At 43.1% G+C, this 23,525-nt stretch overlaps 1 protein-coding gene and 1 long non-coding RNA gene across 4 annotated transcripts in view; one reads left to right on the top strand and one right to left on the bottom strand.

Annotated features, from left to right (window-relative positions):
• The window catches only part of LOC138816027 (uncharacterized), a 138,646-nt gene that overhangs the window by 60,146 nt on the left and 54,975 nt on the right, over positions 1-23,525 (top strand). The gene's annotated exons all lie outside the window — the stretch shown is intronic.
• Positions 1,376-20,244, bottom strand: Trim42 (tripartite motif containing 42). The gene is made up of 5 exons (XM_070005286.1): positions 19,743-20,244; positions 16,993-17,690; positions 14,773-15,593; positions 10,898-11,122; positions 1,376-1,611 (listed from the first exon to the last, which is right to left on the bottom strand). Exons 1-5 carry the CDS (start codon positions 20,081-20,083, stop codon positions 1,525-1,527), a joined length of 2,172 nt encoding a protein of 723 aa, XP_069861387.1. The 5' UTR covers positions 20,084-20,244; the 3' UTR covers positions 1,376-1,524.

The raw sequence follows: 23,525 nt of genomic DNA, 5'->3' as shown, positions 1-23,525 counted from the left end.
CTTTGCTTCCTTCCTTCCTTCCCTCCTTCCCTCCTTCCCTCCTTCCTCTTCTGTCACTGATATAAAAATGGTCAGGAAGTGAGTGCAAGTGGGTACAGATGTGTGTGCACACGAGCGTCTGTGTGTGTGTTGCAGTGTGTGTGTGTGTGTGTGTGAACTTGCAACTCTGAGCATGTATTCTCTGCTAGAAAGACAGCATATCCCCATGCTTTGGATAGTTTTTCCAGGAAGCCAGAGTTGGGGCCAAAGCAGGAAGCCAGGGATGTAGCTGGCTCTGCTCATCCCAGGATCTTAGCATCTTCTTGCTTGGTGTTTGCCTTCTGACAGGTCTTTGGGGATTCTCTTGCCCTGATAGAAGGCTCAGCTATATATAGTTCATTGAGTTTCTCAGACAATCCAGCTGTCTTGTCACTGAAGGCAAGTTTGCCTGTTCTCTGGAGCAGCAAGATCACGGTGATGTGACTTACTTAATTCCAGCTTAGTCTTTGATAGTGCTACAGGTATTGGGATCATTATAATGCAATATTCCTACAGTTAAAAGTTTTTAAGCTTGATTTTTATCAGTAGTAAAATCCTTGCTGGCCTGTCATTTAATTTGCTTCCCGTGCTAATGATGATTCTGAAGCTTTGTACAGAACCGATTGCCTGATAATATCACATTTGATGGCTGCTCCAGGTTGTCATTTACAGTAAGAGGATCACAACAAAGCTCCCTGGGGAATCTGTTCTTGTAATGCTGTTAGGATTCTGCTGCCCCCAGTGTGCTCTGGGGCACAGGAGTAGTGAGGAGAAGAGAGAGGGTACCACTCCTTTCTGGCCCAGAGGCAGACCTCAGACCATGCAGTCAGAGTTTTGGGAAGGGAGGTTTTAGGTTCAGTCATCATGAAAGCCATTCTGGACTTGATATGGAAGCAGATCCCAAGCTCTTGAGGCCAGTATTAAAATATATACTCAGGCTGAGCACCAGTGGCTCACGCCTATAATCCTAGCCACTCAGGAGGCTGAGTCCTGAGGTCCACAGCTCAAACCTAGCATGGGCAGGAAAGTCCATGAGGCACTTATCTCCAGTTGATTGGCAGAAAACCAGAGTGAGGTGTGGTTCAAATGGCAGAGTGCCAGCCTTGAGTGACAAAGCTAAGGGATAGTACCCAGACCCTGTACACACTCTCTCTCTCTCTCTCTCTCTCTCTCTCTCTCTCACTCACTCACTCACTCATGCAGGGTCCTGGCTGCAGACTGAGTGCTCTTGTTATCACCCAGGTGTTAGTTCCATATATAGCATCCTGGAACTCTGAGCTTTGATGGGACTTACAGAGTTGCTGTTTTGACTTAGTTGCTTCAGAACAAGCAAACAACAGGGCATGATGTCAGACATTTCCTTTTATTGGCTCTCAGCCTCTGGTTGGAAAGCTCAGAGGAACTGGGAACATGCATCTCGAACCTCCTTGAAGAATATGGTGAGAAAAATACATATCGGTACATCTACGCATATATATGTGTATTTAGTGGTGCATCTCTCGGGGCTTAGAAGCGCTTCTGGAGGGTAGACTGGATACTCTTCAGGAGGCCCCACTTAGCTCGGTTCTTCCCACGCCCGTCTGGGGTGACTACCTGCAATCAGAAGCAAAGGGCATGGCACCAGACACAGAGGAAGTGCAGGATCCCAGGCTCACAGCAGCAACACAGCCTCTCACTGACTCCTCATGAGGAGCACACCAGAGCAGGTGCTGTCAGCCCCCTTCAGAAATGGAGACTCGGGCTCAGGGACAGCCGTCACCCAATCCCTTAGCTGCTAAGTGTTGGGGCTGTGACCATGAACCAGGCCCACTTCCTGTAGGGCAGATGAGTGTTGATGACAGTGACAGGGCTGGACCCGAGGAGGTGCTCATCGTTAAGCAGCCCCTGTACCTTCCCTCAGTCGGCTTCCATCCCAGCTTTTCCTGGCTCTAAGCTTCAGCTTGGCTTTGGCTTTCTTATCAGGCCAGGAGCACCTTGATTTTTTTTTTTTTAAGATTTGACTATCTCTCGTTTTTTACAGTCTCAATCCTGGTTATGGGAAAGGGAAGGTTCTTAGAAAAATGGGTAAAAAAGTGAAGATACTATAATTTGTAAATCTTCCAACTACTGCCCTTTGATACAAGTAGGAATGCTTCATAGTAGCTTTGGGCAGTGAATGCTCAGTGCTGTCTGGGAAGGCAGATTGTAGTAGGCACAGAGGTGAGGCTAGAAATCTGACTCAGCTCAGATGTGGTTCTCCGTCCTTCACCTTGAAGGTGGAGGGCTTTTCCATTGCTCTGCTCTGTCGGCACTCCCTTTCATTCCTAATAGGCTGTTGCTGAGGAGGCATTTAGGGAATAAAGTTGGGACCTAGGGATGAATACATCCTCCGGACCCATGCTCTCCTTCTATGATGAACTGACACTTTGGGAACAAACTGGGCAGGGAGGGATTTGGGTGATAAAGGGGAATGCTCATACAAAGCTCAAAGTCTCCATGTGCAAAGCTTTTAATCTTCCATAGTTGTGTACAAAAGAAGAGGGAAATGCCAGTACTTTATTAGCATTATTATCTCTACTTTTATAAAATTTATTTTTGGCTTTAGAGAAAACAGACTGCATGCAAGATAAAGGTCATATTATATACATGATAATATATTACCATTGCTAAATAAAAATGGAGTCCATAAGCCGGGCATCATGGCTCACCTCTGTAATCCTAGGCACTCAGGAGGCTGAGATCTGAGCATTATGGCTCAAAGCTTGGGTAGGAAAATCTGTGAGACTTACCTCCAATTAATCATCAAAAAGCTAGAAGTGGAGCCTTGCTTGGCTCAAGTAATAAGCTAAGGAGCAGTGCCAGGTCCTGTGTTCAAATCCCCGTACACACACACACACACCCAAAACAAAATAGGAGCACATAAAGATAATGTGCTATAAAAACAGTGCATAGAAATAACCCTGATAAAGATAAATAACATGCACAGAGAGTTATCTGGCCAATGAGGAATGGGTAATGGTGGTATTAAGGTCTAGGAATTGATTAAAAAAAGAGGATTTGACTTGCCTCAGAGTACATTCAGGATTTTCAAAGATAAAATACTATGGCGCGTGAACATTGCAGGGAGGGCGCAGAAGAAACAGAATAACAGAACTTGAAATACTAAGGAAATTAAAATGGTGGCTGGCCTCCTTCTCTTGCCCAAGGTGCTCCAGGCAACTACTTTCCAAATGAATCCTACCAAACTTCTAAGACAGAGTTGCCCTAGAAAGTAGAAGGGCACAATCTTTCCAGGAACTTTTGTTAAACAAATGAAATGTTGATTCTGGAACCAGATACAAACAACGTAGGCAAAAATCACAAGCCCAGTTCACTTGTGATCACAGGTGCAATAATCTAACATAAAGTATGAGCTGACTGAAATAATTACTACAGAAGTATGTTAAAAAGAACTGGCTGACAAACACATGTGGCGTATTCCTTCAATGCAAGTAGAGTTTGGCTTAAGGAAAATTAGTCATTGTGGGCTGGAGGTGTACCTCAGTGGTAGATCATATGTTTAGTATATTTAAAACTCTGAGCTTAATCACTAGCAACACCAAAACAAAACAACAAAATCATTTTAATTAATAATGGCCAAAATAAGAAAAATCAAAGCTATTATCTCAAATAATGCAAAAACAGTACAATATCTTAGAAGCCTGGACTTAGGAGGGAATTTCCTTGACTTACCAAACCATACAACCAAAATAAAAATAACAAGAGAGAAAGTTAAAGATCCGGAGTATGAAAAGGATATCTAATACTTTTGTTACCACTTTGGTCATGAGTCCAGGTCCTAGTGAAAGCTATTAGGAAAAAAAATTATAGGTTCAAAGATGATAAGGAAAGAGATAAACCCAGCATTAGTTATAGAAGATAGGCTCACATGCAAGGGAAAACAAGCTGAATCAACAGAAGACTTTCAGAATAATGGAAGAGTTAAGATTAATTAATTAATAAAGAACAATAATCTTTATTTTAAACCACCAATCCATTAGCAAATGTACAAAAATATAAAATAACAACAACAAAGTCTGTGAACTATTTTATTGTGTGCCAGGTCATGTTTATGTGTATAAAAGCTCCATATGCACATCATAAAACATGCATAATCAAGTAAATCTGATTTATCATGTCACATAATTACTTTTCTTTTGGTATATATGAAAGTGTCTGAAGCCTTAAAAAATTTCTTTTTTTTTTTTTTTTTTTTTTGGTCAGTCATGGGGCTTGAACCTCTGGGCTTAGACCCTGTCCCTGTGCTCTTCAGCTCAAGGTGAGCACTCTACCGCTTGAGCCACAGCACCACTTCCAGTTTTCTCAGATCTCAGATCTCAGCCTCCTGAGTAACTAGGATTATGGCGTGAGCCACCGGCGCCCAGCGCCTTAGAAAATTTCTACATCACAGTCCCTCCCCCCCCCCCCCTCCAACCCCCTATTAGTAGGGCTTGAACTCTGAGCCTGGGTGCTGTCCCTGAGCCCTTCAGTTCAAGGCAAGTGCTCTACCTTTGAGCTATAGTACCAATTCCGGTTTTCTGGTGGTTAATTGGAGATAAGAGTCTCACTGACTTTCTTGCCTGGCTTTGAACTGTGATCCTCAGATCTTAACCTCCCGAGTAGCTAGGATGGCAGGCGTGAGCCACCAGCGCCTGGTTACATCACAGTTTTAAACAACAATCCTCATGGTGAACATTCAGTTCCTAAACCGTTTAGTTTAATCAGGAATGGATAAAAATCTCTATTTAGAAAACCCAAACAGACAAAAACCCAGAGAAGATCCTAGTAAAGCACACCTAGTAGAGCCACATATAAGATGGTTTGTGTAAATATTGCAAAAATATTGTCTCCAATTAGAAGACTCAATCTCTTTCTAATCAAATTCTATCAAGAGCAGCACAAAGATTTAGAATTTACTTCACAATCGATATGACAGAATAAATCACCATGATTAGTTAAATAGATTAGTTAAATAGAAGGGTCATAGAGATACTTAGCAGTTTATTAAGAACTGCACAAAGCTGGGTTTAAAAACAACATTAGGGTGGCAATGACAGGAAGAGATAGACCAACAGAAAACTCAGATATTCTCCAGCTTGAAGCTGAGTATTGGCTCAAAGTGGCACTTTTATTTGTGCAGTGGAGAAAAGACATAGCTTGGTAGGTGGCACGGGGAAAATGGACTTGCTAGATGGCAAAACAAATCCATCTCTACTTAGTGTCACATTCAAAGGCAGTCTGTGTGGATTAATGAACTAAATTTAAAAGGCAAAACGCAAATGTAATAAAAGAGTATAGAGAAGATTATCTTTGTAATCTAAATTGAGGGAAGGATTTTTTTGCACTTTAAAAAGGCAAACCAGAAGAAAAAATAGTTGATGACTTTGATTATACATCACAGTTAGGGAGTTCTGCTGTTTTAGGAAGTCTGATATAGACAGACTATTACAAAAGTAATAGACAAATGTCAAAAGTGAGGATATTAGCAATCAAACTATTATCTTCATTATATAAGGACGAACCCACAACTAAGAAAAGAAAACTTCAGTAGAGATGAGAGCAAAGGATATTAACAGGGTATTTACAGAAAAGGAAATCCTGAAATCTCACAAGTATATGAAATGAATTTTTGAGCAATGCTATCACATTATAATCATTGGACTAGCAAAAAAGTAGGAAGTTAGAGCTTGCTAAATGTTGATAGGGCCTAGGACATAAGGGCCCTCATCTGCTCCTTATGGAATTATTTCTTGTTTTATGGGGCTTTTTTTTGTTTGTTTTGTTTTGTTTTCAGTACTGGGGATTGAGCTCAAGACCTCATACTTGCTAGGCAGACACATATTTGAGTCACACAACTTTTTAGCCCCAGTTATTTTTCACATAGGGTTTTTGCTAGAGGCTGGCCTCAGACAATGGTCACCCTTCCACAGAGTCTCCCGCATAGCTGGGCTTATTCATGATGTTGTCACATTATGTCTCGACGTGCCCTGTGATCTGGCAGTTTCATCCATGGCATATCTGGGTATCTGATAGGGGCTACATATGTTCTTCCAAAATTTGTGTGTTGAGTTGAATCTCTTTATACCCGCTGCCCCTCTCCCCCTCCCCCTCCCCAGTCCTTCAGAATGGGTTTCTATTTGGAATTAGAACCTTTGGTCAGAAAGTTACATTGAGGTCATTAATTAGAGTGGGCCTTCATTCTGATTGGTTTTCTTATAGATGGAATGGGGATACCCAGATACCCAGAGGTGGGCAAAAGGAAAGGCCATGTGAGGACACAATGAGAAGGTGAGCCTCTCTAAGCGAAGGGCAAAGCCTGAGGAGAAACCAACCTGATGATACTACCATCCCAAGCTGCTGACTCTCAAACTGAGAGAATTAAGTTTCTGCAGCCCTAACAAACTCCTCCACTAGCCCCAGAAATCTCACCTAGAGATATGGCTCAATTAGTATAGGGCCAGTGGTGAGCAAGAAAACCAAGTGAGCACACACAGGTCTGACTTCAAGTCCTGGTACCAGCACACACACTCAAAACACCCCACCAATACAGATGGCTGGTGTAAGGCTGTTCAAGGTGGCATATTCCCAGTCACCTAGGTGTCCATCCTGGGTAAGTAGACAGCATGCAGAAAATAAACTCACATTGTGAGCATGAACTAGCATCAGGACCCAGGGACCAAAGGCCTGTCATGATCTAAGAGGTCAGACAGTGGTTAGGGAAGACAGGATAAGCAACAAATAAGATACACAGTGCAATGCTATTTGTGCAAAGCAGTAACATATTGAAAACAAAGACACACCTAGTAGGAGCACATGAAATGGAAAGACACATAAAACATATTGGAATAGATAGGCCAAGAGGAAACAGAAATAAGAAAGGATCTTGCAAAAATCAGTGTTGATAATGGGCCATCAGCATGAGTGAGGTGTGTGATTAATCTGTGTGTATGAAGTTAAAACCATGTTTTCTTTCCTTAGCCTAATTTATACTTGGTTCCAAGGTTTAGGCTTATCTGTGGAGTAAGCAGGGAGGGACCAATACAATTCTGCTTACATGAAAGCCCAAGAGCTCTTTGGAAATCCTAAGGAGATTGAGAATGCAAAGCCATCTAGGTTTCAGGGACAAGCCACTCTGTGGGTGTGTGTACCTATCTGTGGGGATGGTTCTTGCCTATGAAATAGTGGCCATTCAGCTTGTTTCCAGCCTCCCTGCATAGTTCAGTTGGAAGGGGGATTGGATGGCAGGCCGGAAGCTCTGCACGATGCCTGGTAGGAACACGAGTGAGAGGTCATCGGCCCTGCAGGGTTCCACGGTAGCATGACTTCCTGAGTACACAAGACATGATAGGCTTTGAGAAGATGTGTGTGTGGGGGGGTGGGGGGGTAGGGGGTGGGGGTGGGAGGGTTGGTGAGGGGAAGGCTGCATTTCCAGAAGTGCTATTGGGTAAGACCCAGAAAAGCACCAATGTGTGACTATGGCTAGGCATTCTTTTTATTTTTACCTTTAAATCTGATGTAATCTCACACATCCAGCCTACAGATTGTGGAATGCCAACTGCTAGCCTTTCAGAGGTGTCCATATTCTAATCCCAGAGCTTTCAATATGTTAAGTGACAATCTTCAGGTGTTAAGATAGATTATTCTGAATCATTTGGAGGCTAGTATAAACACAAAGATCTTTAAGGTGGGAGGTGGAGGCAGAAGAGACCCAGAGAGCTGGTGTTTGAGAGAACGACTTGGCTTGGGGGCCACTTGGCGAGGAGTGCAGGCAGCCTCTAGAAACTGGAAAAGGCGAGGAAGTGGACTCTTCCTCAGACCGAAGGCTGACTTTGTCTCTTGATTTTGATTGTACTCATTCACTTTAGACTTTTGAAAACTAGGATTAGAAAGTCATAATGTGGTGGAAGCCACTAATTTATGATGTGAGTAACAAGAAACTGTCTAGGAACAGACAGGTTCCTCATGAGAAGATTTCATGGAAGTCAGCTGGGATTTAAAGTAAGAGGCAATAAGTAAAGTCAGGAGACCATAACCAGGAATGAGAATGGTGGTCAGAGCTGTGTGGAGGATCAGAGGAAGAGCAGGGGGAGAGACTGAGGACATGGACATGGGTATATGACAACTAAGAACATGTTTCTCTCTCTCCTAAATAGTCTTCTTGATATTAGACGATTTTAACAAGTATCATAGGCAAAGATGGAAGAGTAATGTTAACCTGCAAATTTAGTGTAATAGAGACAAGGGCTCAGTCTATGAGTCTCAATCCAGTGTTCTTTCCAATGTGTGCTTCTGCCTCTCAGTAAAATAATAAATAAGCAAGTAAGCAGGCACAAGTAGCTCATGCCTTTAATCCTAACTACTTAGGAGGCTGAGATCTGAGGGTTGTGTGGTTTGTAGCCAGCCAACTCTGTGAGACTCTTTATTTCCAATTAACCAGCAAAACGATGAAAGTGGAGTTGTGGCTCAAGTAGCAGAGTGTCAGCTTGAGCAACAAAGCTAAGGGACAGCACCCAGGTCCTGAGTTCAAGCTCCAGCCCCAGTACTAACACCTCTTTCCTCTCTCTCTCTCTCTCTCTCTCTCTCTCTCTCTCTCTCTCTCTCTCTCTCTCTCCTCTCTCTCTCTCTCCTGTTGACTTTGACATCACTTTCCCCAATGCTGAGTCCAATGTGCTATAGTCATGCCTGGTTATTATTATACAGAAGCCCAAAGGGTTTTGGCTTTCATTTTGCATTGCTGGGGACTGAACCCAGGGATCTGTGTATGCTAGGCAAGCATACTTAACAGCTAAATTCCCAGCTCTGAGCTCTAGCTCATTCCAGGAGGCCAGATACTTTCCTTCCCCCAGCTTCCATTTTCTCAGCTGTGTGAACAGGAGGCAAGGACTTCTTCATTTCCAAGTGTTTTCGATGATTAACGACTAGGACACACAGTTGACCTTGAAATGGGACCTTTAAAAAAGCCCTTCATGGGCCGGGTGTGGGTGGCTCACGACTGTAATCTTAGCTACTCAGGAGACTGAGATCTGAGGATTGCAGTTCAAAGTCAGCCGGGCAGGAAAGACTGTGAGACTCTTATCTCCAATAAACCATTCAGAAAACCGGAAGTGGTGCTGTGGCTCTAGTGGTAGAACACCCGCCTTGAGCTGAAGAGAGGGACAGAGCCCAGGCTCAGAGTTCAAGCCCCATGACTGACAAAAAAAAAAAAAAAAAAAGCAAAAGCCCTTCATTTTTCTTGCTCTATGTACTCTATTCAAAAAAAGTCTCAGAAAAACCAACAAACCTTTGACTATGCAAATCAAATATGAAAGGTGTTATTTCACTTCTTTCCTAAAAGTACATAGGATGGAAATATTGCATTTTGGATAAGAAATGGTTCTGCTACCCCATTGTAGCATTTAAATGAAACCTTTCAGGGATACCAGCATAGCTCTGATGCCAAAGGGAAAAAAATTCGATTTTATAGGAAAGAGCTAAAGTCATTACTTTTATGAAGCTTTATAAATGTCATTCAAACACACCATCTTATTTTCATTTGCTATTGAAGCCTTTACTTATGCAAATCATGAGCAATGTTAAGGAAACCAGCCTTCTCCTGGCATGCTAATATAACCACACAGAAGGGAGGAAGAATTACTTCTGGAGGAAAAAATCTATATTGCAGCTCCTCAAGTCAGATAAAAATGAAGCTTCAGAAAAACCTCATTAATTAGGGCTGTGCTCATTTAGATATTGTGTTAAAAAGCAAAGGAACTGGAATGCATTTCTTTCTCTTAAATTAATGGCATAAACACAATTTCAGAGGAATGCTATTTCTTGACTGATTATGTAAAACATTTAGCTTCCAAGCATCTTATGGTACTTTGTAATTATTAATTTTATTTATCAATTTGTTTCTTCAGTCTTTAGCTTAGACGTTCATTCATATATTCATTTGTTCTATCACATTTTTGCTCATGTATTCATTCAATAACCATTAAGCAGCTGCCATATGCAAACTGCTGTGGTAAGCATTGCAGGAAGAAGAAAGATGAACTGGTCTTGAATTTTGTTCTCTGGTAGTTCAGAGTGTGAGAGGGAAGATAAGTGTTGAAGATAGTGACACAACAATGGTGACACCCTTCTCTCTCGGATACCCTTAGCATCTAAAAGTGACAGATGGTACATTAAAAAAAAAGTACCAGCAATGAATCCCCTTCATGAACAAGACACTTCTGAGGGATTCCTACAAGCTGAGAAAGAAGATGGATTTGGATGAAAGGAAGAGTCCCTAACCAAGAAGGCACACCACAAAATATGACAGCATCCCATGCTCTGAAGGGAGGGGTGTCAGGAAGGAGATGGGCAATGGAGCAGCTGAACAACAGTCCATGATTGGCTAGGACACAGCAGAGAGTGCCTAGCATGGCTAGTACTAGGGCTTGAACTTGGGGCCAAGGCACTCTCCCTTAGCTTTGTCACCCAGGGCTGGCACTGTACCTCCTGAGCATCAGCTATGTCTGTAACTTTGCCAGGTAATTGGAGATAAGAATCTGATGGATTTATCTGTCTGGGCTAGTCCAAACTGGATTCAAACCTCCATCCTTGGATTGCAGCCTCATGAGTAGCTAGAATTGTAGGCATGGCATGTACCTTCAGCACCTTGCCTAGAATAATTTTTTTCCCTTATAGCAGAGTAGGAATTTATAATCCTCAGGTATCCTTTGCAAAATGTGGTTGAGGCCAGCAGCAGTGTCCCTGAGTTACCAAGTTTCCTGGCTGAGAGGAGAACTTCTCTGGGCCTGAGCTGCAACCAGAATGCCTCAAGAAACAGCTAGAAACATTCTAGATGCCTCAAGCCATCTAGAAACAGTGTGCACAATACCTTGCAGGTGTCGCTCCATTGCCCAGGGCCGTTTTCATTGATGGCTCTCACTTTAAACAGATACTCGGTGTTGGGGGTCAGGTTGTGGAGCTCTAGATTCTGCTGCATTATGTCCCGAATTTGTCCACAGAGCTCTGTCCGCACATTGTTAGGAGGTGAAGTGACCAGTTCGTAGAACTCCATCTCAAATGAGTCCACATCTTCTGTTGGGCATGTCCAGTAAACCTTGGAGGAGGAATGGGGAATGAACACATGGCCGAGGCAGTACAAACTACTCTTTCCTTTTTTGTTGCTGATTTCTATGGGGTGAGTTTAAGCTGACCCCCAGCCCCACAGCTGCAGAAGGTTTTGAATGAAACCATGTGTAGCCATCTTAGAAGGCTGGGATAAAGCCATGACTCTTGTAATGGATGTGGGAGGGTAGACTTATGCTTCTCTGGGTTCTGTTACTGTCACTCACTGTGGAAGTGGTAATTGTCTAGACACTGCTAAAGAAGAAGCTACCACAATTGGAACATCTTATGCAACAGATTCCCTATCACCTGGAAGACAGATGCTATGATCCCATTTTACAGGCTCAGAAAAGATGCGCTTAGCAAATTCCAGAATACTTGAAGGTGAAAAGTTTATTCCAATCCTCTAGGCTACACACAAGGAACTATCCAGACAGGTGCAACCATTTATCCCATACCGGAAGATATATGTCCACACTGAAAACATAAAGTGAGGGGAGGGGTGGAATTGGGACCCGTGAGGGAGAATTATAAATGGGAGTGACATTGATCAAGGTACATTACACTCACAAACTGCCATGTTGATTTGAAACCCCTTTATACACTATTTAAAGATGATATAAAAAATAAAACCCCATTCCTTGGCAAAGATAGATTAGCAGTTCTCAAGTAACAGGTAATTTTATGCATATTTTATAGTGATTGTATTTTAAAAACCAGATATCTAATGAGTATATTAAAATTTTACTAAATTTAAATGTTATGAGAGAAAATGAATTTATAATTTTATGAGGACCAAATTCTACAAATAAATGTACAAGACTTAATAAAGTAAACTTATTTTTTTCTGTCAAAACAATATTCAGACAACATACAACATACATTATAAGTGTTCTTAGAAAAAATAGAAAACAAGTATAAGAGAAGAAAATAAACATCACTCTACAATCTAGTTAAGTCATTGTTATTTCTTTTAAATTTTAGAGTATACATAAATACATAAAATTTGGATTCTATTCAATTCTTTCTCTCTCCCATTGTATTTTATATTTTTCCTACATCATTAAAAATTCACTAATACTTCATCTTTTAAAACTGCCCCATAAATAATTTAATCCTTCTGTGGTTGAACACTTGGGTTGTTTCTAATTTTGTGGTATAATAAATAAGTACCACTGTGTACACTTTTGGATATGAATCTTCATCTGAATTTTTAATCATTAGGAAGGGATTTCTTGAAAAAATTGAGTTAAAAATCTCTAGGATTTTTACAACACATATTAACAGTTTATATGACTAAAGTATTTTCTCTGTCTGACTCCTGACTATTGAGAGTGATGTAAGCTTAGACTTAATAATTTGCATTTCTGAGAGCTAGGATTCCTTGGTGAAGTACATTCACTTGTGATACTTTCACATCAAATATCACTGTTGGGCAGTAGGATAGCTGTTCTCTCTTGATTGTCAATGGCTTAACTGGGTTATTATGTTGGCTGCTTTTCTAAGCTCCACCAGGGATGATTACTGGTGGAGCTCAGTATAGAGCTCAGTATAGAGTATAACTCTGTGTGTGTGTGTGTGTGTGTGTGTGTGTGTGTGTGTGTGTGTGTGTGTGTGTGTGTGTGTGTGTGTGTGTGTGTGTGTGTGTGTGTGTGTGTGTGTGTGTGTGTGTGTGTGTGTGTGTGTGTGTGTGTGTGTGTGTGTACACGTACTATGGCTTGGACTCAAGGTCTTATACTCTTGTTTGTTTTCACTCAAGGTTGATGCTCTACTACTTAAGCCATATCTCTACTTCAAGCCATATCTCTACTTCTGGATTTTTTTTTTTTTTTTTTTTTTTTTTGTTGGTCATGGGGCTTGAACTCTGGGCCTGAGTGCTGTCCCTCAGCACTTTAGCTCAAGACGAGCGCTCTACCACTTGAGCTACAGTGCCGCTTCTGGTTTTCTGGTGGTTTTTATTGGAGATGAGTTTCATGGACTTTACTGCCCAGGCTGGCTTTGAACCATGATCCTCAGATCTCAGCCTCCTGAGTAGCTAGGATTACAGGTGTGAGCCACCGGTGCCCTGCTACTTCTGGCTTTTTAATGGTGGTTATAGATAAGAATCTTACAAACTTTTCTGCATGGGCTGGCTTTGAACCATGATCCTTAGATCTCAGCTTCCTGAATAGTTTGGATTATAGGTATGTGCCACTAGTATCTAGTGGACAGCACTAACTTTTTCACCATAGCACAATCTCATCAATGCCAAGTGACATGGAGACAAGATTCACTGTCACCACTGAATTGATGTAGCCTGTGCTGTAGGCCTTGTGGATTTCACCTCATTTAAAATGGAGCACAACTGCTCATCTTTTCTTATGGGGATACTCCATTGTGTCTGTTAACCTCCAAAAGGTGCAGTGTCTACCTTGAACAGTGTGGTCATCCTTGGTTATAGACTCCAAAACATAGATGGCAATGTCTCAGGGACTGGGCAGGTAAAGCTTGGTCTGTGTCTGGTCTTGGTATACTAAAGTGCTGTTAGTAGTCAGTGGCATTGGCACCTAGCTGTTCTTGCATCACAGAATCTCAGGCCCTGCCCTCACCTACTGGAACTGAATCTGCATTTTACCTTACTAATGATGTTTGAGACCCACTAGTTTAAGACTTCAAGAATGCTGACTGTCTTTGGGAGTATTCTCAGACTATGTGATCAAAAGGAGATCTGCCACATGGAAGCAGGCCATATGCTTGCCTGGGATGGGAGTCTGTGGAAAACCACAAGAAGAGATGAGACAGGCTCTAAAGCAATATCTGGTTGTACATTAATTCTTTTGCCTATGAACTTGAAAAACAAATGGACAATAGGCAATTCAATTTAGGTTCAACTAGACTTGAAAGATAACATTCACAGTAAGAGCATTCTTTGTCTATGTTAGATGAAGAAGATCAGCAGAGCTGAGGATGTAACTCAGTGATAGTGTTCACTGAGCATGTGCCAGGTCCTGGGTTCCGTCTCCAGCACCACTAAATAGGGAAGGTCAACTAGAAGTCATGTCTCCTAAGGCCTGATGGTAATAGTTGTAGAGAGCTACAAGAGACTATGCTCTCTACTCTCTTGCTAAAAAAAAAAAAAAAAAAAAAAAAAAAAAGGGTGACTCCGCAGAGTTGGAGTTCTGTTGGGAATTATTCTTCCAGTCTTTGTGAACCATGGAAGGTCTGGATATTTTCTATAGGAGAAGGAGCAATCTGAAGGAATCAATAGTTGATTGGTTGAAGTCTTAAGGACATATAATGCAAGGAATGCAGCTATAGCTGAGAGTAAGGCCCAAAGGTCTGTGGATACTAACCCTGCATTTCTAACTCCGATTTCTACAGTCTTTCTATTATCTCATTACTGGTTTCTTTTCCACTAGGGAAGATATCTTCAGAGCATGGGCAAGACTTTCATATGAGTTGGTGTTTAAGCCAATATTTGGTTACTTAGGATTTTAGGAACATAACCTGTTTTGAATGTGTTGACATAATTTGTTCAGAGGAACAAATTTGAGTGACCAGATCCTAGTGGTCAGAGGAACATAATCTCTCCTGATTAACTCACTTCCATTCTGTGCTGCATCTCCCTCCCCCTCCCCCCCCCCACGTCCCACCCCATCTCACCTTGGCAGCCCTTGGGTAGACCAGGGTTTGGTAGATGACTATGGGGCCTGGGGTCTTCACAGAGGCGTCACTGAATGAGTACCAGTTGTGGAAGCTGCTGCTGTTCTGTGTAGGTTGGTTTTCTACTGGAGCACTCCAGTAGGTGTAGAGTCCTTCTGTGGGCTTGGGGGGTGCTGCTGACTGCGTTCTCCCGTAGGCCTCCAGACCCATCTTGGCCTTCTCGTTGGCGTGGAAGGACAGCAAGGAGGAGCTTCTCTGGTACACCTGCTGGTTGTTGAAGCTGTGGGTGCTGAAAGTGACTTTTCTGGCAATCATCATTTCGGACTGCACAGGGTAGGGGGTGGGGTGCAGCTCCACCGAGGAGGAGCTTACCTTCTTGGGTCCCATGGGGAAGAGCTCGTGGATGGCACTGGAGAGCTCAGTGAAGTCCAGTGGAATGCAGTGTAGCGAGTGCAGCCGCAGCTGAGGGTCCGGTCTGTAGGTGCTCTGGATGCCGTCTTCAATCTGGTCCACCAGGATCTTGGCGGACTGCAGGAATGCCACTTGTCCGGTCTCCTTCAGGGCCTCCTTGGAGTAGGCGATCAGACCATCCATCTCGTTGACTTTCATAGTGGTGACAGTCACATACTTCTCTATCTCCTTCTGCCTGGACACTTCTAGATTCTCAATCTGTTCCATGATGATCTTCTCTTTCTCCTGAAGAATACTACGTAGCTTGAGAAATCCGTTTCTGATCTCCTTCCGCTTTGCCTCCTTGTCAGCTTTAAAGCTGCTTTTTAAAATGTTGAATTCCATCAGGTCGTTATCAATTTCATATCGGACTGAAAAGACAATAAAGTTAATTACTGTAAAGAATTGATCTTCCCCAGACATGAAAGCCTTAGAAAATTGGAGCAGATTATCTTGTCCTCCAAGAAGGTAAATGGACACTTGTAGTTGAGGTTAATTCAGACCAGAATAGGTTTATAAAATAAAATTCCCTCCCTCCTCTAATGCTTCCCTTAGATATAACCATCCTGGAATCCTCTCTCTTTCCCTCCCTCTTTCCTTCTCTCTCCCTCCCTCTCCCCCCTCTTCTCCCTCTTCTGTTTCCTCTTTTATCTCTTTTCTCTTCACCCCTCCTCTCTCTCTCTCTCCTTCTACCTTTCCTCCCCCTCTTCTCTCCCTCCCCTCTCTTTCTCCTCCCCCTCCCCTTTCCCCTCCCTCAATCCTCCCTCTCCATTCTCTCCTTTCTTTTCCTTCTCTTCTTTCTGTCCTCTCTTTCTTTCCCTCCCTTCCCCTCTTCTTCTCCCCTCTCATTCTCTCTCCCTCCTTCCTTTCTCTCTCCCCTCCCAGCCTCTTTCCATTGCTCTCTTGCTCTTTTGTGCTGGTACTGAGATTTGAATTCAGGGACTTGTGTTCTCCCTTTTCTTTTTTTTGCTCAGGACTGGTGCTTTGCCATTTGAACCACACTTCCACTTCCAGCTTTTTGCTGGTCAGTTGGAGATGAGTTTCATGGATTTTACTTTCTGGGCTTTGAACATTGATCCTCAGATCTCAGCCTCCTAAGCAGCTAAGATTACAAGCATGAACCACTAGCATCCCAGTTCATTTAATTTGTTGTTTGCAACTTGGGGAATAAATTGAGGTAATTCTCAGCATTGGCTTAATTATTATCCTTACAATTTGGGAGAAAAAGAGGGGGAAAAAAGGACATCCAATTTTAGTGACAAAACACCTTAAAGAAGGCTCACAGAACTACAGGATACTACAGGATCAAACTCTTCATTTTCCAAATGGGAAAATGAGCCAAAAGTTCATGAAGATTAGAACTAAGATTACAGAATATGTATGTATTATGTGTCAGGTACTTTTTCTTTTTGCATCTTTATACAGAGAAATCATTGAATCCTTATAAGATTCGAGTGTGAGAGTTGTTACTAGCCCTCCCTCTTTGTAATGATTCTGGGATTTGAACTCAGCGTCTCCTGCTTGCTATGGCAGGAGCTCTACCACTTGAGTCACTTCCCTGAGTCCTCTCTGCATTTTATGAATGAGCAAACCAAGTCATAGTGAGGGCCAGTGGCTTGACTGTGAACTTGAAGACTTAGTGTTTCGGTGCTAGGGGTTGTTCCACAAGGAAGTGGCAAAGGCTCGGCCCTAACAGCTCAGCCTCGCCATCCTCCCCATCAGTTCCTGACCTAGTAGTTAACTCTGGACAGGAATAGAAGTGGACAGGACCTGCTTTGAACTTGGCAATGGCACTGAAGAGAGCGGCAGCCCTCTCGGAGCAGGCATCTATGAGGCCGACCGTGTCGTGGCCGTTGTGGAAGGCGATCTTGCAGAAGGTACAGAGCAGCTGGTTGTCATTCCGGCAGTACTCGTTGATGCGGCTGGACGGGTGGTGGATGCAGACCTTCTCGTCCTGGTCCTCTGCGCTGGTGTCCACGAAGATGTGGTCCTGCATGGCCACGTCCGAGTGGAAGGCCTTGAGGCACTCGTTGCACAGGTTGAGGCGGCAGGTGACGCAGCGCTTGTAGGCGATGCGCCGGCTGCGGCACACCTGGCAGAGGATGGGCCCCGAGGAGCGGTCGAAGCGCCACTTGAGGTAGCCATGCTGCTGCATGTAGCGCTTGGTGAGGCGTCCACGCAGGTAGTTCTCGGGCAGCTGCATCGTGTGGCTGTAGGGCATGCAGTGGGAGCGGCTGCACACCGGGCAGATGAGGATAAAGAAATTCTCAGTGATCTCAGCATGCTTCTGCAGGTGTCGCAGGCACTTCTCACACAAGCTGTGGTTGCAGGGTAGCATGAAGGAATGCAGGCGCAGCCGGTGGCACTGGGGGCAGGTGAGATGGTCTGTCAGGTGGCAGTTGGCTGGCATCGACTTCACTTCATCCACCTGGGTGTCACTGCTTCCCACACGCAGGGCCATCTTAGAGCTGAAGGAGAAGTACAGACAGGGCTTCAGGGGCCAGGCTTAGCTGCACCCTTCTTATTTCTCTCTCTCGGTCTCTCGCTTGTCAGTATCAGGGCTTGAACTCAGACTGGGTATTGTCCCTTAAGCTTTTTTTTTTTTTTTTTTTTGCTCAAGGCTAGTTAGTGTTCTACCCACTTGAGCCACATCTCCACTTCCAGCTTTTGGGTGGTTAATTGAAGATAAAAGTCTCATGAACTTTTTGCTCAGGTTGCTTCAAACTGATCCTGAGATACTAATCTTCGGAGTAGCTAGTATTATAGGCATGAGCCATCTGTGTCTGGCTGTTTCTCATCTTTTAGAGAACTCTTACTGTGAGGCAGCTCAGCTGGGAGGTGTGGAGCTGGGGTCCCTGGCTTCTTCATCTTTTTCTTGGGTGACCTCAAATAAGGCAGCTAACCTCTGCCTGTTTCCTTATGCAAGTGGTAATCTAAGCCATATTGGGTTTTTTTTTTGAGGACATTGATATTTATGAATTTAATTTTGTATTTGTGTTGATACAAGGGCTCGAATTCAGGACCTGGGCACTGCTTTTTCACTCAAAGCTGGTACCCTATCACTTAAGCCACAGATCTACTTCTGGCCTTTTGCTATTTAATTGGAGGTAAGAGTCTTATGGATTTTTTTTTTCTTCCCGGGCTGGCTTCAAATGCAATCCTAAGATTTCAGCCTCCTGGTGAGCTAGGAATATAGGCATGAGTCACTGTTGCCTGGCTGATGTTTATATTTTAATACCTGCAAGGACTGAATGCAGTTACAAGCTGTACAACTGCTTGCTACTGCTATTTTTTGAGCCAGAATAAAGACGTGGAAGGGCCTGGACCTGTCAGCTAGGCCTAGGCGTTCTGTTGGACATCAATATCATCACAGAACACCAGCACTGGACAAGACCACCTTGGCTGTGATGGATCTGAGCAGAAGCAAGACTGGTGGATAATGTTGGAACTCAGCCAACAACAGGGTTCGAACCACAAAAATGGCCAAACGTCTTCCTGATCTGAGTTAATGCAAATTATTACCCCCTGTCCCCCACAGTTGTAGATTTACATTCATGCTCTTTTGCATGCTTTTCTACACACAGTTTATTAAGATAACCAATAGATTTTCCCCTCATGTCTTTGCTTACTGTCATTCTCAATTCTCTTATAACTTCCTGCTGCCCTCTTAGCAAGATACCTCACACTGGCCCCTCAGCTAGGTTCCTAAATATTGGAGTGTATCAGTAAACTTAGTCTTGTCCAGTTACACCTATGATCTTTGCTGGGCTGTGCCTGAGGACACTATTATTATTATTGTTGTTGTGATTATTGTTGTTGTACACAGCATAGAATGTGGTGGAGAGTGGCTTAGCTTCCTTTTGGGGATTCTGGGTCATCAACACCTGAGCTAGGTCTGATTGGTAAGGCTCTGGCCTCTAGTGAAGGTGGCCTAGCATGGAGTGTGCACCACTGTAGAGCCATACCTTTGAGAAGAGGTTAAAAAATTTAATCTCTGTCACCCTCAATTTCCTCATCTATAAGCCAAAGTTCACAATACGACTGGCTACATGAAGATTCCAAAAGTGTAAGTGAGGTAAGTGTTTACCTGCCAGTGCATAGCAAGCCTTCATAACAAACGGTGGCCACACTAACCCATCCTTCTCTGCTATGAGCTGGCCAGTGTCCATGGTAGAGGAGCAAAGCCAGGGAGAGAATGATGATGGTCAAGCCCACAAATCCTGAGCTTCTACAGTCATGTCTCTAAATTTACCTACTGCCTGAGGCTCATTTCATCTAATCAATTGTAAGGGAACCATGAAGGGAAAGAATACTTGTAAAATTGAAGATTCATGTATGGTCTAAGAAGTCATAACAGGAGCGAAAGGAGTTTGTGAGAACAAATGAATTGGGTGCTGGAATGGATGCATAAGTGATACACAATTTGTATCTGTTCCTAGTCTCCCTCCTCCCCTGCTCCCTCCCCCCTGCCCCGGCTTTTCCTGAGCCATTCTGGCCCCTCGTAGGCTCCTGGCACTTACGAGGTCTGGATGCTCCGGAGCCGGCCCTTGCGGAAGGTGATGGTGGCATTCCTGCAGCAGCGGCTCTCATAATAGTAGCACTTGATGTTGCTGCTGGCTGTGCAGCAGTACTTGCAGTTGGGGTCATTGGCCCAGGAGCAGCAGCACCAGTGGCAATTGGGGTTTTCTGCGCAGGTACAGTGGCAGCACTGGCAGTTGCGCTCATCCTTGTAAGGGCAAGGGAAGAAGGTACAGTTCCGCTCCGAGGTGAAGAAGAACTTGCAGCAGAGACAGGAGCATAACTGAGGACAGCATCTCTCCCATGTACAGCATGGGGAGCAAACACACATAGCGGTCTCCATGGTGCCTACATGGCAGCCAGCCACTCCCCAGAGCTGACGGACTGTCCTCTACCACATCTCCAGTGCAGCGGTGTCTCCTTTCTCTGGGCGAGGCCCGGCTGCTAGGGGTTGTTGGAGGTTGGCTGCGTATGAGGAAAGCCCCTGGGCTGGCAGTGGCTCATTTCAGCTTGAGGACCTTCGCTTATGTCACAATCCCTTGCTCTCTGCCATTTCTCACCAGGCTGGATAGGTGAGAGGAGGACACCAGGGGTGGTGACACCAGGTGGGCTGAGGGAGGTGGGAGGGCTCAGCTGTCAAGTTGTCGTCCTTCCAAGTTAGGCAGTAGGTGTGTTTCAGAAGCTAACTCTCCTTGTTCGGTGCTTCTTGGTTGCCATTTTGCCAAGTTGACTTCAGTCTTCGGTATGATTAATTAGAAAAATAGAATGACATGATCCCCCCAACCTTTTGGGTGCTTTTGCTAATATTATTTTTATTTAATATTATTAATAGAACTCTTGGATGGCCCAAGCCATTTGTCAAAACGATGCCCAGCTTAAACACAAGATAAAAGGAGAGGTGTGATTGGTTTCCTTTCCAATGCTGGCTTGTCAATCAGGAATCGCTGGTCATACCATCTCCTCATAGGGGACCTGGGGCCCTCAAGAACTGGGGATTTCTCTTGAAGTTAGGACTGCCAGTCCCTTGTCCCCAAGGACAATGCTTGCTTACCTTGTAGCTGTGGTTTTTGGTGTGCTCAACCCTGTTCCAGGAATTGAGGGTTGGGGTTGTGGACTGTTTCCCTACTTTCTCTGAATTGGTTTTATGTTTCTTTTTAATTTTTATCTGTCCTGCAACTTCTTACTTGATCCCCAAATACTCTTTCCTTTTCTCCTCAGAAAATAGCCTCTTTTTTATTACTTGGACTCTCTTTAGATTCACAAAGTGCCCTGGACGAAGTTCTTAATCTGCCATCTGATTCCAGAGGTCCTAAGCATAATTTTATTACCCATTATTCAACTTCCTTTTAGTCTTCTTTCTTCTTTCCCTCTGTGTTAGACGTTCATTGCCATCATAAAATTCCCAAGAGAAATAACTTAAAGGGAGGGAAGATACATTTTGATTCATGCTTTCAGAGGCTTCAGTCCATCAACGTAGGGAAGGATGGAAGATCATATGCCAGCCAGACAGCCAGACATAATGCTGACCGACCTTCAGTTTTCCTCTTTTATTCCTTTGACCCCTGTGGGACGTTGCAGGCCACCTTTAGGGAGACATCCCCCTTACATTGGGTAGTGTATGAGCATATGTCACTATATTAACTGAAATACGATAGATTTGAGGGAGATCTCAAATAGTGTAATGTACTAGTTAACTCTCTGAAAGTTCCCTGTCAACTCTTCCAACTGATTCTCAAGATGGAATGAAATATGCAAGTTCTAGAAACATCTATATTATATGTTACCATTCAATTCCGGAAAGGTCTTAGGTCTTGGGTTTATATTTCATATAATATGGAAAGATCAATCCAAAGCTTAGATTTGGTTTTATACGAGAGAGAGGACAGGACCAGAATAGAAGGGCCTGTATACCATCTTTTTTTTTTTTTTTTTTGGTTGTTGTTGTAGGTCTTGAACTCTGGGCCTGGGCGCTGTCCCTCAGCTCTTCAGTTCAAGGAGAGCACTCTACCACTTGAGCCACAGCACCACTTCTGGTTTTCTTGTGGTTTATTGGAGATAAGAGTCTCACAGAATTTCTTGCCCTGGCTGGCTTTGAACAAGAATCCTCAGATCTCAGCCTCCTGAGTAGCTAGGATTACAGGCATGAGCCACCAAGTGCCCAGCTGGGACTCTATATAATCTTAATTTGTAGAATTGATTTTAAAACCATTTAAAGTTTTTCACACAATTTTCAAACAAAAACAAGCTAAAAAGAGCAGTCCTAAAAAGGAACACAAAATGAAACAAATGAGATTCACTATAAATTGAGTTCCATGAAAGAATGATTACTTCATAAGAGTTTAAAGCACAGTGATCTTACTGTACATCCCTCAGTGAGGTTTAACCTGAAGGACAAACAAAATACTTTATTGTAATTTTTAGTGGTGTTGGTATTCTGAAAGTGTATGTGCATTGTGCAATAAAGAAGACATTATGTTGGTGTTGCTGGGAATCAGGACTTGGATGGAAGAAAGGACATACAGATGGATGACTTCGGAAATCAAGTATACCTGTTCTTTCATTAGCTCATTTATTAATTGGGTTGTTGTTTTTCTTTTGAGTGTTTTTGAAGGTTTAATTTTTAAAGTTCTCTCTCTATATTCTGGATATTAGGCCACTGTCTGATGTGTAGCTGGTAAAAATCTCCCATTCTGTACGCTGTCTTTCTAGCTTGTTGGCTGTGTCCTTGGCTGTGCAGAAACTTTAGTTTGATGCATTCACATTTATCAAGCCTTTTTTGATTTGTTGTGCTTCTGGATCTTTAGTCCAAATGTCTCTACCTGTGTCCAGGAGCCCTAGTGTTTCCCCTACTCCTTCCTATCATAGTTTCATGGTTTCAGGTCTAACATTGAGGTCTTTAATGATTTTGAATTGATGCTAGTACAAGCTAGTACATAGAAATCTAGTTTCAATTTTCTGCATGGGCTAATGAGCTATAGAGAGTCTTCTCAAAAGAAGTAAAACTGGCCAATAGACACATGAAGAAATGCTCAATATCTCTGGCCATAAAGGAAATGCAAAGCAAAACAACACTGAGATTCTACTTCATCCCATTAGAATGGCAGTTATCAAGAAAACAGTCAGATGCTGGTGAGGATTTGGCCAAAGGGAACTCTATTAGACTGTTGGTGAGATTGTAAATTGTTCAACTACTCTGGAAAGCAGTGTGGAGGTTCCTCAAGAAATTATACATAAACTACCCTATGCTCCAGCAATTCTATTTGTGGACCTTTACCCAGATGATTACAAACCAGAATATAGTAAAGCCACCAGCACAGCCATGTTAATTGCAGCACTAGTCACCATAGCCAAGGTAGGGAATCAGCCCAGATCCCCCTCTGGGATGAACGGAACAGGAAGAGGTGGTATATATATACACAATGGAATTTTACTCATCTATTAGAAAGAATGATAGTGTACCATTTGTAAGAAATGGAAAGACCTGGGAAAAAACTACAATATGTGAAGTAAGGCACAGAGAGACAAAGGATGCATGTTTTCCCTAACATGTGAAAGCTATATTTAACTTATAAACTTATAAGTAAATATGCTGGGTGGTATGTAAGTGTGTATAAATGTATTAAGTGAAATACAGTAGATTCAGTGGACAGTTCAAACAGTGTAATTCCTTAAAAAGGCAAAAATCTAAGCTCAGCAGAATAAAACACCAGGAAGTAGATGCTTGAAAGGGGGTGGGGTCAAGGGGAAAAGTGTAGATGAATGAAGAGGAGAATAGGGGAGAATTC

Source organism: Dipodomys merriami, unplaced genomic scaffold (genome assembly GCF_024711535.1).
Source record: "Dipodomys merriami isolate MVZ:Mamm:240054 unplaced genomic scaffold, mDipMer1.0.p SCAF_68, whole genome shotgun sequence".
Taxonomy (NCBI): Eukaryota; Metazoa; Chordata; class Mammalia; order Rodentia; family Heteromyidae; genus Dipodomys; species Dipodomys merriami.
The sequence above is the reverse complement of the archived record's forward strand: the minus strand, read 5'-3'. Positions and strand labels throughout refer to the sequence as shown.